This window comes from Eschrichtius robustus, chromosome 10 (genome assembly GCF_028021215.1).
Source record: "Eschrichtius robustus isolate mEscRob2 chromosome 10, mEscRob2.pri, whole genome shotgun sequence".
Lineage (NCBI taxonomy): Eukaryota > Metazoa > Chordata > Mammalia > Artiodactyla > Eschrichtiidae > Eschrichtius > Eschrichtius robustus.
This window is the reverse complement of record NC_090833.1, coordinates 39,167,544-39,183,636: the sequence shown is the minus strand read 5'-3', so window position 1 is coordinate 39,183,636 and position 16,093 is coordinate 39,167,544. Positions and strand designations below refer to the sequence as shown.

Genomic DNA, 16,093 nt, shown 5'->3' with positions numbered 1-16,093 from the left:
ACACTCAGAGGACTTCAGGACTCAAGCTAAACACAAACAGACGCAACGTGGAGCTTCTCAGCACACCAATGTCAGCAGGCAGCCAAGCTTTTAAGCAAGTGTGAGAGCAGGTATTGGCAGGTATTGTCTACAGTGTCCTCTTTTATCCCAAATACTTACAAAAAGTTGTTACTGCATCATGCTTGGCAATAAGAGTCAACAGCCTAAACTTCCAGTCTGTCTAATCCCAATGGCCCTGGCTTTTCTCCCTCCTGTGTTTTCCCTGCTTCCTCAAATATTAGCACATAAGCAGCAGCTGTGAATTGACAGTCCACAAAAATCTCAAGCCCATGTAGTACCTGGAGAATACTGCAACACAATTATCTACTCAAACTTCTGCACGCACCTCACAAGTTTTCATAGCCAAAGAAAACTATATGTATGTATACATCATCAAGGCGCACAATTTTTTTTTCTCCAACAAAGCAACAACTTGGTCACGTAATTCTCACACACACACACCCCTTTTTTTTCAAGATGACAAAACTCTCTTCAAATTCAAAGTTGGATTTTCCACATTTCATTAAAAATAAAAAAATCAGAAATGCACCTCCCATCCTTTATTTTGCCAAAACTCACTACAATAAAATGAACCAAATCCTCTTTGTTGTTCATCCATCCCCTTAAATGAAAAAACTCAACACAAGGCTATTCTCACTGGTACTTGTATTAACTTCTTAAGGCTGTTGCGTTCCAAGGGCACATTTTGCTGTTTGGCTTAAATAAGGCATCTTAATTCCTCTAGATTCTTTAGACAACAGAGATTGCCAATAGGAACTTAAAAAGAAGTTTCCTTTTGAGCTTAGAGATAAATGCTTCTCATCTGAGAATAAAAAAAACTTTGTAATTGAGGAGAAAGAATGAAAAGTGAACAGTTCAGATGCAGGAAGGAAGGAAACTGGGCTTGGAAAAACAAGATGGGATCATGGCCTAGAATTCCAAGGGCAGGGTACAGTTTTAAAGGGACAATAATAGATTTAGGTAACAGATTTTGAGAACAGCTGTCCTGAGAGTGCCCAAGTGCCAGACTCCTGCACACAGAAACTCACTCAGTCCTGATAACTACCCTATCCAGTAGGTGCTATTGTCATCCCCTAACCTTCTAGCCCAGCGCTCCCCAACCTTTTTGGCACCAGGGACTGCTATTGTGGAAGACAATTTTTCCACAGACTGGGGGGCGGGCGGGATGATTCAGGTGATAATGCGAGCGATGGGGAGTGGCAGATGAAGCTTTGCTTCGCTTGCTCCCCCCGCCGCTCACCTGCTGCTGTGCGGCCAGGATCCTAACAGACCTCGGACCGCTACTGGACCCCTGTTCTAGACTGTTCTTTCTTTGTAAGGAGGAATAATTAATATCCAAGGGAGGCTGGAAGGACTTACAGAGAGCTCCTACAGTACAGTTCCTAGGGCACAAGGAGCTCAATGGATGGAGCTGTGACTACTTACTCCAATGTCCCAAAGAAGCTTACTCTACAATAAACCAAAGAAGCTGACTTTTGAAAGCCAAACTGCTGAAATAGACAACTGTCTGAGAACCGAGCGGGCACCTGTAGCTGCAGGCTGCGCGGGCACTGGACACCCTTCCTCCATCCCGGTGGCCCATTCATTATTCTCTCCGTACCAGACCAAGATGTAGATCAATGTTAAGACCCCCTTTCCTAAACCGAGAGCGACCTTTTTATTTTCACTCACTAATCCATAGAAGCCTTTCAAGTGGCACAAATAAAGGCAGCTGCATTTTGTTCTCGAAATCAATTTTCTCCCCAGCCATCAACTAGATGTTCCTGCACAGAGAAAGAACAGCCCTTCCCTTCTAATTCAAAAATCCATACTGCCATTGCCCTTGCAAACTGCTAAACAAGCAGTATCGGCAAGTCACTTGTGTTCTGTAATATATTTACTGCAAATCCCAATGGCTCGCCTCCTAATGCAGTTTTCTATTGTGTCTGTGCGTGTCAATACACTGGCCGGTCACCTTACTTGTAAGAGGCTCTGCCCGACTGTTTGCTCAAGGCATCAAGAGGGCGCCAAGGACAGACAAAGGCTGCACTCCTGGAAGCCCTAGCCTTGGAGAGCCTCCTCCACATGCTGGGGTCCTCAAAGAGGTTTTGTTTTCTGGTACTTCACACCCCTATACCACCCACGGCCTCTGAGGCCAACCTAAATTCTCCACCAGGACAGCTTGCATCCACACAAAGTTCAAAATCAGAGTCCTTTTGCACAATTACTTCCTGGTTTCCTACCTATAAACACTAAAGCTATTCCCCCAGTGAATATGCTGATCACATCTTAAAGGTGTGTTATCAAGGGCCAAAAGGTACAAGGGCTTGGGAAGGTGAATCTGGCTTTTCTGTTTAAGTACAAACCTCTGCATTCAGGTGACAGCTGAAAAGCAAGCACCCTGACACCACATAATGGTGGATCATCTAATACAACCATGCCAAAAACAAAAAGGCAAGGTAACGAGGAAAATGTTATAATATGCTATAAACACCTGTTCAGATGGAATTCTTAAAGTGTACCTGGAGAAACTCCACTTTCATGTGCATCAGTCTCAAATGGAGTTGGCTGCTAAAGAAAGGCTTGAATTATCTATTTATCTTTTGGGGTGAGGGGAGGGCAAAAGCTCTATGCAAGATACGTGACAGGCAGATATTACAAAAACATTACCTTATAGACTCCTGGTATCAAATAGGTGGGTATAATACAGGGTGTTCACTGTACATTTCTCTCTCCTTTTCTGTATATTTGAAATTCTTCATAACAAAAGTGTTTGGGGTGGGGGGAGGGACTCTGTAAAGACTTTTAAGTAAATAATCAGTGGGTATAATCATCATTATTAAGAAACCTGGTGACTAAGTCAAGTCTAATGCCTTGGGAGAAGCTTGTAATGCAACTTACCCACAGCTCTATTAGTGGCTGTGGTCATCCTTAGGAGATGAGCAGTGGTTCCCAGGGCGGTGATGCATGCACACATTCAATTCACACGGAAACCCAGGCCTCAGAAACATGCTACTTTTGTTTTCTCTCTCTCTTTTCTTTTTTTTTTTTTTTTTTACTACAAACCCAAATATATTACCATAATTAAACTCCCCGTTAAGAAGCCTCAGTGGATATTCGACTATAAATCACTTTTCCAAAAGAAAAACAACTGAGCAAAAGTGGCTGGATGAGATTAGAACTGTAATCCTATAAAACATCTAGTGAAACCAAACATTTCATTCTTAGTTTTAGCATAAGGAGCCATACTGGTACTGTAGATCCAAGTTTTTAATCTGGATTCCAAGGACTTGCTGAAAGATCTTAAGATGTCCACAAACAGCCAAAATTGTTGGGCAAAGCTATCTTGTGTATTAAAATGCGTACTTTTTTTTTGCCAAGCAGTTTTCACCTGATTTTCATATGGGTTCAGGATCCAAAACAGTGACAACTACCGCTCTACCTAAGGGGCACATTAAATGCTACTTAAATGCCTACTCGAACTCGCTGGGAAAGGAAGATGCAAGTCTCAAATTCAAGCCTCAAGCAGACTGCAACACAGCTGGAATAACAGAAAAAGGCCCATGAAAAAACAATACTACAAAAATCAGAGCAACAGTAAGCGATGTGACAGCCTCCTGTTGGAGCAGCCATGGAAGGCCTTGAAGTAAACAGGCAGTGTTGGTATTTGAACTAGACCTTGAAGGATACTGAAGGAGGCCATGTGAAGTTTGACAAAAAAGCCTGGACTTCTAAGAAAACAGAAAAACACAAAACATATTTTAGGTATGAAGAAGGGACCCATCTGGCTGGATTAAAGGGCCTGGAGGGAAGAGGACAGAGGTGACCAAGTAAGACTGGCAGGAACAACCACCAGAGGCAGATACACAAGGCTGTGAGTGACGGGCAGCGAGGCAATTACCGGAGTGGGAAGCCAGAATCAGAAAAAACGGGCATACCTAGGAGGCCAAAAGACCCATGCCCCTAAAGGAATTCTGCATTCACCACCTTAAAGGTGTTCCCTTCCAGGGCGAGCGTTCCAAGACTGTTTAAAATGTGGGCTAGTGGTCTTGACCGTGGAGTGGGGGTGTCCCAGGGGCCACTCCGGACAAGCCAACAGGGAGCACTGAGAATATAAGTACTCTGATTTTAACCCCTTCAATTAAAATTTCCATGTATTATACATATAGACAACATACCAGCACAGTAACATATTTATAGAACTTACAAATTATAAGTGAACAAGTCTGGGGATATGTTTTTAAACTTTTTACTGACAGGCTGCACAAAATACCGCAGACTAATAAGCTAGTTACATCAGTAATGACACTAATATCAAACCCAGTCCAGTGAATTCCCTGGCAGTCCAGTGGTTAGGTCTCCACACTTTCACTGCTGAGGGCATGGGTTCAATCCCTGGTTGGGGAACTAAGATTCCGTAAGCTGTGCGGCGCAGCCAAAACAAAACAAAACAAACCAAAACAAAGAACCCAGTCTAGTACCACATGTATTTCAGCGGTTTAACAAACTGCATGAGTTGGTCACACAAGTTCAAATGTACCTACACTCTCAAAGACAACTGATTCCGCTTTATCAAGTGAATAATGATTATCTAATGAGTATCTATTGGAAATAGGTGCACTACCCTTCCGGCGTGCACAGCAATGTACACCTACCACACTTAATAGCAGTTTTTCTCTATTCGGCAGATGAAAAGATCGATTCAACGCACAGAATTCTTCTAGCTTATTTTTTCCTTATACCCAAAATAAGCTTCACACTACCCTTTTCTCACGAACATATTTTGTGGTCAAAGATGACTAAGTAGCAAATAATACTACTAGAAAAACTAAAAAAATGTGTTTGTTATACCTAGTATGAAAACATGCTGGGCAAGGGGGTAAACAATGTTCTCATGGATATGATTGCATGTTGCTTCAAAGCAGACAAACAGAATTAAAAACTTAGTAGTTACTAAAAATTGAAATGCAAACTAATGAAATACAGACTTGTGTGAAATCACAGGTTAAAACTTTTTGTCAACGTTTCTTGGAGTTTCACAAAAAGTGTTATGGTGACTGGGTGATCTATAAACTGAGCAGTTCTGTAATCATGGTGGTTTTTCAAACAATTTTAGAGACCATTTTTTCTTTAACCAAGTGAATGGTAATATATGAATCTCTTAACTTATGTTAAAATTTTGGTAATCTTTTTCCATTTTTCTGATCAAACCATGCCTCAGAATAAATTAGAAAATCTCTCCCACACCTGAGGGCCCACGCCTACACCCACACCGCCCCACAAACACAGACTCTACTTCAAACATCAAGCCATGTTCTGTTCATGGAACAATCCTACGGCACACGTCTCACTACAGAACTCACCAATCCCATTAGCAAACACTATGCTGAAGCTATAAATGCCTAATCTTGTCCAATAAGCCAACTTCCCAAAACAGCTCTCTAAAGTTTAATTAAAAACCATTACACCAAATATTCCACATTAAAAGTACTAGTCCTGAGAATTTCAATTTTTAAAAACCTGAAGCAACAGTAAGCATCATGGATAGGAAGGGTGGCGGGGGGCACGGGACATGACTGAGTCAATCAAACCTTAATGAGAGTCCAGTCAGTTTCTTAGGTTTAATCCACTTCTAGAGACCACAGAAGTTTAATAATAGAAAAGCTGAAGACTTAGATCTAGCGAAACTCAAAATGGTTCCAGGAGCCAGTAACTGAATATATCTTTAGTGTAACTACCACACAACATGATTTATTTAAATATTTGCTAAAGGAACAGATTTTCCTTTCTGTGTTTCTTAATAAACACTATTTGGAGGAACATCTGAAGCCCTCTGGACAGACTCTCCTTAACTGACACGTACAAGGTGCTGGGTTCCGAAGCCTGGCGGGGACTCATGCCTCTGGAGGAATGAGTCCCCTCTGGTGAGAGGAGCCCTACTTTAGGGCCTGCCTAGTCTAACCCTTTTACAGAGCGGAAAACCAGGGCCAGGCAACTTGTTAATGACTCACCCAGTCACTAACTGAGGTCCCTAAATAAGTGACCCTAACCCACTCTATCTTACACCAAGGTAGATCCCAGAGATCAGCGGGACATTCCCCCTCAGCCCAGCCCTCTGGAGATGGCGGAACAAAGGGGAGGGGAGGGAGGCTCTCTGACCCAACACGTGCCCCCCTGGCCTCACCCGACCCTATCACATCCTGTCCTTACATAAAATGCTGGTTATTTTGTTCCTCATGGGTTTTTTGGTTTCAATTTTGAACTTTAAAAATACTGTTTACCTTGAGTGCTAAACTTTTTGACACCTCCCTTAAACTCTGTGCCCGAGGCAAAGGCCTCACTCACCTCACCCTAGGCCAGGCCCTGGACAGAAATCTGCAACTAGCCCAGCTGTGGAAGGGGTCAGGAGGGTGCTGCTTAAGGAGTGAAGAATCCGCCCCGCTTGCCAATAAAAGACAAAGGCTAATCTTGCGCCTCGGAATCTAGGTTCTAAATACAGGGAGCTTTATCTCTTAACTCCTACTTGTAAAGGACAGGCCTAGCTAATGAAATCAAGTGGGGGACCACTCCAACCTTGAAGACAGCTACCTTCTTTGTATTACAAGGTGGAGCTTAACTCTAAGTTCCTATACTCCAGCTGGCCAGTCCCATTCTGAGATACTGACTTAAAAAAAAAAAAAATCTCAAAATGAGAAACTGTAGACTGAAAACCCAATGGTTTAAAAACAGGAAGAAAGGTAAAACGTACAAACAGTAAGAGTCACATCTAAGGAATTAACCCACAGGTGAATCCCTAACAGTTCCACCTTAACACTTTTAAAACACTACTAAAGAACAATTTCTTTCTAAAGAGAAACTTTAAAGCACACATCAAAACTGTGAAAGCAGTTTCACTCCAAAATTTATATGGTCTGAGACACTGTGCTTGCTGAACTATCACACAGAGTTTGGAAATGTTCAGCTCTCGTCTGGTTTTTTTTTCTCTTTCTCCTCTCCTTCCCCACCCCACAATCAGGATTGCAGAATACTTTCCTTTCAGAGCTAGTCCTTTCATTTATTTTTAAATTCTTCCACCACCCTGGAGAGCCCGAGCACTCACTGCCTGCCTTCAGAAGAACACAGGCACAGAGAGGCAAAGTAAATGATCAAACTCACTGCATCGCTGGGGCTCAACTAGAGCCCCGATAACACGTTTCAAATTTTCTTTGGTTCTTCGACCCATTTTAACCTGCGGACAGTACTGCTCAGTTGGTTACAACTTTCTACCTACCCACAGCTGTGGTCCCCACAGACCAGTCAGTACTGCTGATTTTCCTAATTTTTAGAACATGAGGCTCACCCCAAGGTGTCTCGCAAATGATGAAGTTGATCAAAACAGACAAACATTGAGAACTGGCACGCAGTGGGGTAGACTTGGGTCGCTAAGCACAGGCCCAAGGGTGATTCCACCACTGGCCTCATGAGCCAATGGCAGTGGGCGAGGAGGGAGACAGGGAAGAAGCGCTGAATTGGGAACCAGGTGAGCCAAACTCAAGCTTCAACAGATGCTTGGCCCTGACAAGTCCCAGACTCTGAGCACGCACCCAAAGTTGCAGGCAGAGCAAAACACCTACCCAACCTAACACCTACCACCCAATCTACTTCACAGGACGAGGCAAATTGCTTTGGAAAACTAAGTGCTGTACAAATTCATGCCACCAATGACAACTTACGGCACGGCTTCATCAGTGTGCTGAACAGGTATACAAGTGGGATAAATCAGGCTTATATAAGTACTTCGAGTGCATCTTATTCCCCAAAATACCAAAGGAGGTAATACCACTCCACATGACAGAAAAAAAAACTTTAAATATCACACTGCCAAACACACTAGGTACAGCCCTCAAACACAATTAGACTCACGTTAACCTGCTACTTTTTCATGTACCCTAACGCTGGTGGTATCAGAATTGCTCCATCTTTCATGAAAAGTCTCCACCTCTCTGTATAGAAATATCTAGAGTTTACACGACCTACCTGAAAAGAGGACAGGCAGGAATCTATAAAAGGCTCAAAGGAAAAATATTTTTGTCTTCATGCTACAATTAAAGACTTAAATATCCATGACCAATCCTGATCTCGTTGACTTTTCGGTAACCAGCCACAAATAGAAGCAGAGAAAGTGAGGGGAAGGCTTATCAGGAAGTGTTGACACAACATAAACACAGACTGCGGGCACCAAACCAAGTAAGGAAACCACAATTATACCATTCTTGATTTGGACGCACTTCCACTTTAAAACTTCCACACGGAAAAGTTGGTGGTGAGATTTGACACTGAAACCTCTCAAACTCACTCCTCCAACAAAGCCGCTGAAAGGTGGGGAGGAGAGCGGTCATCACACTGGAGACAAATCTTAACAACATTAAAGCTCTCTCCGCGGCAAGTTTCCCCATCACTGCATTTTTTTTCAGTAACAAAGATGTTGTCAGAAATGACAATTTTTTCTGTCCCCTGATGATGCCTTGCTAGCATTTGGTTATAAGCCATAAAGCAGGACTAATTTCAGCCTGTCAGGAGTCTCACTAATGCCCAGTTTCCCCCTAGAGAGAATTCCTGTCAAATCTAATGAGAGCTCCAAAGGCCCTCTCTACAATATAATGAGCACTTAGGCCATGCTGGTGATCAGGCGGCAAAAAGCATCAATTTGAGCCTGGCTACACCCTGGGGGCCAGACGTCACCAGTTTTAATAAGAATTATGATTACTAGCTGCACCAAATGCCTCCTCAGAACTTATTATTAACGTGTGACATTCAGAAGGATGTTTTTCAAATGTAAGGCCACTTTAAACTGAATTACAGCACTGTTCTGCATACCACTCTAGTTAAGGGTCTGTCAGCATTTACAATATAAACTAAATTTCAGGGGGCTTAATACCCTACTATGAAGAACACAGCGTCTCTCAGCTTTTCACATCTTTCAAATTACTAAGCATATTATTAATGCACACTGGCTCATGGACAGACAATATATACCCACAAATGCCCGATGCAGTACAGAAACTCATTTGAAAACTATTTTCACACCATGGGGTTCCTGACCCTCATCGTCCCTTCTTCCTTCTTCCTATGCGATAAAGAAGAGGTCACTCCACCAAGCAACCTACAAGAACCCAGAAGAATTTCACACCTCCTGTAGCTCCCCCAATAAATCCAGCACCAGCATACATCACATAGAGGTGGCATTCCCTTGTATGGAGTCGGTGAGGTTGTTAAATCCTTTGAGTTTATGAGTTTAAGAGAAAGCTCAATCTCCTCTTACCCTTCCAGAATATTTGTTGGGGAAAAAAAATGTGCCTTTAGGGTAACTTAAAAAAAAAAAGTGGCAGGTTAGAACTCCTCGACCAAGTCTATTTGCGTAATTAATTTAAATCACCATGTATCTTCTAGCTTAATTACTATCAACAAGTTACAATTGCCTCAATCAGGCACTAGCCATTTACGCACACAGAAACAAAGGCACAAACCCAACATAAACTAGGCTACCAACTTTGCAGATCAGAATAAAATCAGCACTTTTAAAGGCCCAATTACATTGTTAATGAAAGGCCCTGAACTTAACTATCTCCTTCCAAACATATAACTGAGAACAGATCTAAGGTACATGACGATAAAGTAACATTATGAAATCTATGATGAATTAAAAATCAAAGAGCGCAGAGTTACAAAAGCAGAATTCAACTCTGAAACACACTTGCTTAATGAAAGTCTTTGAATATAAGGAAGATCTGAAGGCTGAACTAATCAATTTCTCCACCGTGCCCCAGCCGGTCAGCCAAGCTCTTTAATTTAATGAAACAAGGGTTTGAGATGAAATAGCACATATACATCAAGTAAGAATTGTATTGTTGCACTTTGAAATGTGTCCAACTGTGCAACTTCATCTGATGATAATTTTTTAAGAGGCAATCGATTTCTAAAAGACTTATTGTACCAGAGTCTTGATGAAAAAGTGAATGTCAGCATATCTCCAAAATACTTACACCCTGCCATTAATGCTTTCTTTGGCAGACAATGACTACTCAATCGAGGGTCCTTTGGGCTGAGCAATCATTTAGCTTTTCTTCTCTTATGAGATCCTTAGTGCCTTGTTCCAGCTCAATACTCTTTTTATACACCATTATAGTAGCCATAAGTGTGAATTTTATGGGAACTTGCAAACTCATAGTCATAGCTCGAGCTTTCCAATCACTAATCTTTTCATGCTTTTAAAACCACTAGGACTGACATATGCTGTGGTCATAAAAGGATGCTTTTTTCACCTCCAAACCTGCATCAACTGAGACATTTTTCAAAGAGATGTTTGCTAATAAGCCACTGATCCTGAGTGTCGCTTTATGTAGCCCCAAAGCATAGGGAGAACTCCATAGTTAGTCATATAACTTGTTTAACCTGAATAAAGACACTCCCGAATACCCTTCTTTCCCACAGAGATTCACACTTCTTACCAAATCAGCATAAAAACATTAGCTATTATGAACTTCAGAACTCTACAGGATACACAGATCTTTCAAGAGGAAAATAAATGTATCCAGGCAGAAAAGTCAAGTCAGAGCCTCAATTCCTACCTGCCTATAAACAGGCTAGTTTACACTTCCAAAGTACCTCTCACCTAGTAACTTAAACATTCTATAATTGTCAAGAAGCAGCTCCTGCTGCAGAATACTGCCACCAATTTGCAGGAAGGGAAACCAAGGCTGAAAAATGGCATATAAATCCCCCCCACTCCTGAGGACAAAGCCAGTATAATAAAATCATGACTTACTTCTCATTTCAACTTGAGATTTTGCTAAAGCTTACCTGTTTATGCATTTCTATGTTTAATCCATATGACATTTCATAATACTGTAAAAAGAAAAAAAGAACCAAGCATTTCATTAACTCACATTTTGTAATGCCGAGAACCCATATTTGTTAATATTACATGAAAAGGAAAAAAGCCTAATCTTTGATACCTACCATCACATAGTGCCTCTGCATTTCTGTCTTTTCACTTGCCAGTTTCTCACATTCCAATTTAAGGCTACGAAAACAAAACAGGCAACTTAATGTAAACATTATGTCACTAGTTTTAACATCTGCCTCACATATTTGCACTTCAAGTAAAAACACAGACCAATTTGGAAAAACCATAAACTATCTAGGTAAACACCCAAAAGCTTTGTTGTCCTTGCATTTAATAGGGAAAAAAGGAATAAGGTGAACAGTACAAGGTATCCACTCAGCAACTATTCTTTTTCTTCTTGGTGCAGACCTGGTCTCATGCCAAGAATGAAAAAAATCTGTCAAAACCTCTGATCTACTCAGAAGACTGATTTCTCCTCATGGTCATCTGTTCACTCGTACTTGCTTCCCTGCATCAGAGTTTGCTTCCCTGGACTTCACCAAAACCTGGCCTTTGCACAACCTTCAGTCTCAGGCATAGGCCATCTCTGCCAACTCAAATAGTCTCTAGGTTTGAAAACTGTACCTGTAAAGTTACTTCTACAATTGTTGGTCCCTTTTAAAACCTTTGTTTTTTAATTCCCTGCCAAAACATGTTACATAGCTTCTGCAATTAAGTAGGTTGAAGTCTTCCGTGCTTGGTAAACATAGTGTAGGCAGGTATGCTTCAAGCTCCAGAGATTATTATCTTCAAGTAGACAAAAGGCCAATAATCACAAAGCCTCTGCAAAATAAGAATATTCACACCCAAGCATCTGTGTGTTTTTCAAGTGTGACAAAAATAAAAACTGTCATTACACAGTTATTTCTTAGCTCTAATCAGCTAAAACTTAATAGAAACAGGGGAAGAAACTAACATTTCTATAAAGTCCACTATGGACAGGGTGCTTTACAAATAGTTTACATTTATAAATTTTCTGAAGCAGCTCTCATTAGATGAAGACACTAAAGCTGAGATGGCTATAAATGTGACTCCAAGCCCTGTCCTACCCAAACCAATCCAGAATGAAGCCAAAGCAGGTGAGCTTCCCCCTACACACATCCACCCCACCCCCCTCACCACCCCTAATGATGGGCACAGCTGAAAGCATCTACCCTCCCATAATGGACTTTGCCTCAAAGAACTCAATTCTAGTATGGCCAACAGTGATTTCAACACCCGCTTCGCCTCCCTGAACCTGTACTCCTGAGCTGGGGCATCGACTGAACCAAGATCTCAGCTCAGCCTGTTGCAAAATAAATAAATGAAGTGCAAATATTGACAGTTCTCATGCAACTCCTAAATACACGAAAAAAGGCTCCCTGGAACAGCAGCAAACGGGCAAAAGGGAAACAATGGGAGGAGGTGGAGACAAGAGAAGAGGCGGCCCGGGAAGAGCCGGGAAAGGGGGTAACGTGAATGACAGGTCTTAACTGCGACTCCACACGCCACCGCCTGGACGCAAGTACTAAGTACAGCCGCCGCCGCCACCAGGGGCACGGAGCTGCCGGGGTGACCACTCACCGGGCGCGGCCGGACACGCACCTGTGATACTGCGCCTGCAGGAACTGAAATTCCTCTTTAATCCGGTCCAGGGACTCCGGGATAGTGAACTTGAAGGGCTGGCCTGCAGCCTGGTGCGGCGTCTAGGGACGCCCAGCGAGGGGGACCGAGGGACGGGTATGAGGGCGGTTGGATAGAGAAGTCAGTGAGAGAACGAAAGAGTGGGTGGGACATAAACAAAAAATAAAGTTAGAAGTGGCGGAAAACGGAGCCCCAAACTCGAGTTTGCGCTTCACTTTGGGGAGAGGGAAGGTGGACCCTCCCAGATCCGAAGCTTCTAAAAAGGCTTGCAGCCTCTTCCAGCCTCCAGGGCGGGTCCCGGTAAGCGCGCCCGGGTCACCTGGCTGAAGGGACAGGGGCTCCCCGGCGGCGGCCGGGGAGGACCTGGCCAGATTGTCGTCGACACCGCCGCCCTCTCCCTCACCAGGGTGATAATGACCCCGGGCACCAGAGGAGAAAACCCCCTTATGCTCCCCGTTTCCAGTGTCGCCGGGGCCACCTCCAGGCGCGCCGGAACGGGGGCCGCATTGACATGTAAATAGGCGACACGAGAAACAAAGGGGGGGGCGCCCTACCCGCCTCGGGGAAGGGAGAGGATATGGCCGGAGAAACCCCAGTCTCCCCGAGCGCCCCGCCCGCCCAGTCTAGACGTCAAGTAAGAAGGAGCCCAGAGCAAAGGGGGGAAATTGAGAGTTTCAGTCCACTCCCCAACACAGGAGGGGAGGGCCCGGGACCTCCCAAGCCTAGCACCCCTAGAGGCCACGGTCTCGGCCAGAATGCAGCAGCCACCCACCTCCTCAACCCGCAGCAATAGCGCCCACCACCCCCCACTACCCTGCTCCCTACTCAGCCACCCGACCGCGCCTCACCGGGTGCCGGCTCTGCGGGAACATCGCTCTGGCGGCGGCCGCGGCTCTGTTCCCGGGCAACTCAATTCTCCGCTCAATTTCCAACTTTAATCTCGCCGAGGAAAATTAAGCCGGGAAGCCAGGCAGAAGCGGGTAGCGCGCTGGCCACGCACGCAGGCGCGCTTGGCGGGGCGCACAGGCCACTCGGCGCCGGGCCGCTCCTGCTCCCGCCGATGCGGGCTCCCGCGCTCAGGGCCACATCACGGGGCACCCCGGGCCCGGCTGCACCAAAAACCTGCGGGGCGCCGCCGGCACTCGGGAAGAGGGCGCAGGGGCTACGCTCCAATCCGCGGGCCTTGGCCGCCCGTGCTGGGAGGTGGGGGCGCGGTGACTCCCGCCGCGCTCCCCTCGGCGATCCGCGTGCGCCGCACCCGTCCCGGGCAAACAAATCCAGGCGGGCTGCTCTCCTTTAGCTTTTCTCCGGGTCCGCCTCTTTTCCGGGTTTTCCCCGCGGCGCCGGCCGCCGGCGAGGTGCAGGTGGCGCGGCGCTCCGGGCTAACCCCACACAAACAAACCTGACTATGTACAGGGCTGATCCCCGCGGGTCCGGGCAGCGCCCACAACCAGGCACCCGCGGGCTCCCTGGAGGCGGCGGGGTGCGAGGTCCCGGCCGCAGCGGAGGCTCCGCGCCCGGCACTCCGCAGCCTTAACCCGAGCCGAGGAGCGCGGGATGACGATGAGGCGGAGAAAGTGAGGAGGGCGCGCCGGGAGGCGGCTTGGCACGCCCAGTGCGGCCGGCTCTCGGTGTTCTCCGCGGTTGCACAAACCCTCCTGGCCCGACGGGGCTACTCCGCGGAGGGCAGTCCCGCAGCCGCTCACTGCTCCTCGAGCCTTGGGCGCATCCGGGCGCCGCGGCCCGCGCGCACTCGTCCTGCACGGCCGGCGCGACCGCTCCGGACCTTTCCTCCGAGCCTCTCTGTCGACCCCCTTTCTTTCCTTCTCTTCGTCCGCCTCTCGCAAAGGGCGCTCCAGCCCGCTGCAAAGTTCTCTCACGACCCGGGGAACGACATCCAAGAGATGGTGGGGAAAAGCCCAAGAGTGCTCTCCACCGCTCGACCTCCCTCCCCGGCGGGCAAACTCCGCGGGCGAGTCCGGAGTATTCGCGGCGGGGGTTAAGTCGCCGAGGGCCACCGGAGGTCCGGGTTGGTGGCGCGGGTCCCGCCCGGCCGTGCGAGGGTGGGGGTGGCGCAGTCGGCTGCCTCGGGGACGCGGGGCACAGGGTACCCGCCGCCGCCGCTGCTGCTCCTGCAGCCGCCGCTCCCGCCGCCGCTGCCGCCGCCGCCGCCCGCGCCTCTCGCGCCGGTTACATTAACACGCGGTTTCACACTCCGGAGCTAACCAGCGCCGGCCCCGCCCAGCCCCGCGCGGGCGGGGGGCGCGAGCGCTGAGCAGGCGGGGGACGTGGGCCCGCTCGGGTGGAGGGGGGAGCGGGAAGGCCCGCGTCAGCCAATCGCGTGCGCCGCGCCCAACGTGGGGTGCTGACGCAACGCCTCCTCAGAGCCTATGGCAGCGCGGCACCGAACGGGCTGTCTCCCCCTGCCCCCCTCTCTTCCACCCCGCTCGCTTCCATCTCCGCCATCTCCCCCGTCTCCCCTCCTATCCACCCCCACCCCTCCTCCGCCAGCCGCGTCCTCCGGGGCTCGGTGAGGAACTGTTCCTGGAGGAGCCGCGGGACGCCGAAACCAGCCAATGGGAAGCGGCGAGACGCGGAGATTGGCACTGTAGATGGGAAGGTCGGTGGGAAGGAGAGTGGCGGGGCCGGGCTGTCAATCAAAGTAACGTGGGGCAGCAGAGGGAGCGCGCGGGAGCGCGCGAGCGGGAGGGACCCGCGAGTGTGCAGCCGCGGAACCTGGGGACTCGAGTGTGCAAAAATCCTGCCACTTGTTCACTTTCCCTTTAACGAAAATCCTCAGATCTCAGTGAAAGTAACTCAGAGACTAACCGCGTAGTTTCTAACGAGGGAGAATGGGTGCTTTTTGTTGGTTCGAGCCAAACGCGTCTTTCGAAGCTGGGCCCTTGTTTGATGCTACTCTTGAAAGTGAGGTCACATTCAAAAATTTCTCTGAGGGTTGTTTTTCCTTGAGCTGCCTTTTCGCGGACTCACGAGGAGTGGACTGTGCACTTCGTGGAAAATGCATAAATGGGCAACTCATTGGCTGGCGTACGTACACCAACGGCTTAAGACTAGGCTTTTGATGCCCACGCCCCCTTTTGCACCGAAGGTGGTAGGAATTGGTTTTTATTGGAGTATTTCAAACCACTTTGCAAAAAGATTGGCCTGTCTTGGTTTGGCGGGAAGGATACCCGCGGTGCTGCCAGGGTAGGGCACACGCGTCCCAGTCACAGATGCGTTGGTTTGCCCGCGGCGCGGAATCTCGGGTCCTTCTCTTGATAGTCCTGATTTCGTTGTGTTGGGAAGTAGAGGGCTGCTGAGAGTTTTAGGGGCCTCTCAGCAACATGACCACGAGTCTGTTTCCAATTACTGGAAACAAAGGGAGACAATGGGATAAACAGCATTGAGACCTGAAAAACCTGTCCTGCCCACCCCATCCCCGTAGTTCGCGTGGTACCCACCCACCCCCGGCAGAAATGTGTAAGGAGCTAGATGGGAAGCGTTGGG

General features: G+C 47.2%; 1 protein-coding gene and 1 long non-coding RNA gene across 3 annotated transcripts in view; one reads left to right on the top strand and one right to left on the bottom strand.

The window, feature by feature from the left end:
- LOC137769842 (transducin-like enhancer protein 1) overlaps positions 1-13,785 on the bottom strand; it is a 92,898-nt gene extending 79,113 nt beyond the window's left edge. For both annotated transcript variants that reach the window (XM_068551877.1, XM_068551879.1), the window contains exons 1-4: positions 13,435-13,785; positions 12,548-12,648; positions 11,038-11,101; positions 10,879-10,923 (exon numbers count right to left, since the gene is read on the bottom strand). In XM_068551877.1, coding sequence (XP_068407978.1) covers positions 10,879-10,923; positions 11,038-11,101; positions 12,548-12,648; positions 13,435-13,458 — 234 coding nt within the window. In that variant the 5' untranslated portion in view covers positions 13,459-13,785. The remainder of the gene's footprint in view (positions 1-10,878; positions 10,924-11,037; positions 11,102-12,547; positions 12,649-13,434) is intronic.
- A 1,324-nt stretch (positions 13,786-15,109) lies between these two features.
- LOC137770214 (uncharacterized) overlaps positions 15,110-16,093 on the top strand; it is a 172,506-nt gene continuing 171,522 nt past the window's right edge. The window contains exon 1 of the long non-coding RNA XR_011075138.1: positions 15,110-15,206. This is a non-coding gene — a long non-coding RNA (uncharacterized lncRNA). The remainder of the gene's footprint in view (positions 15,207-16,093) is intronic.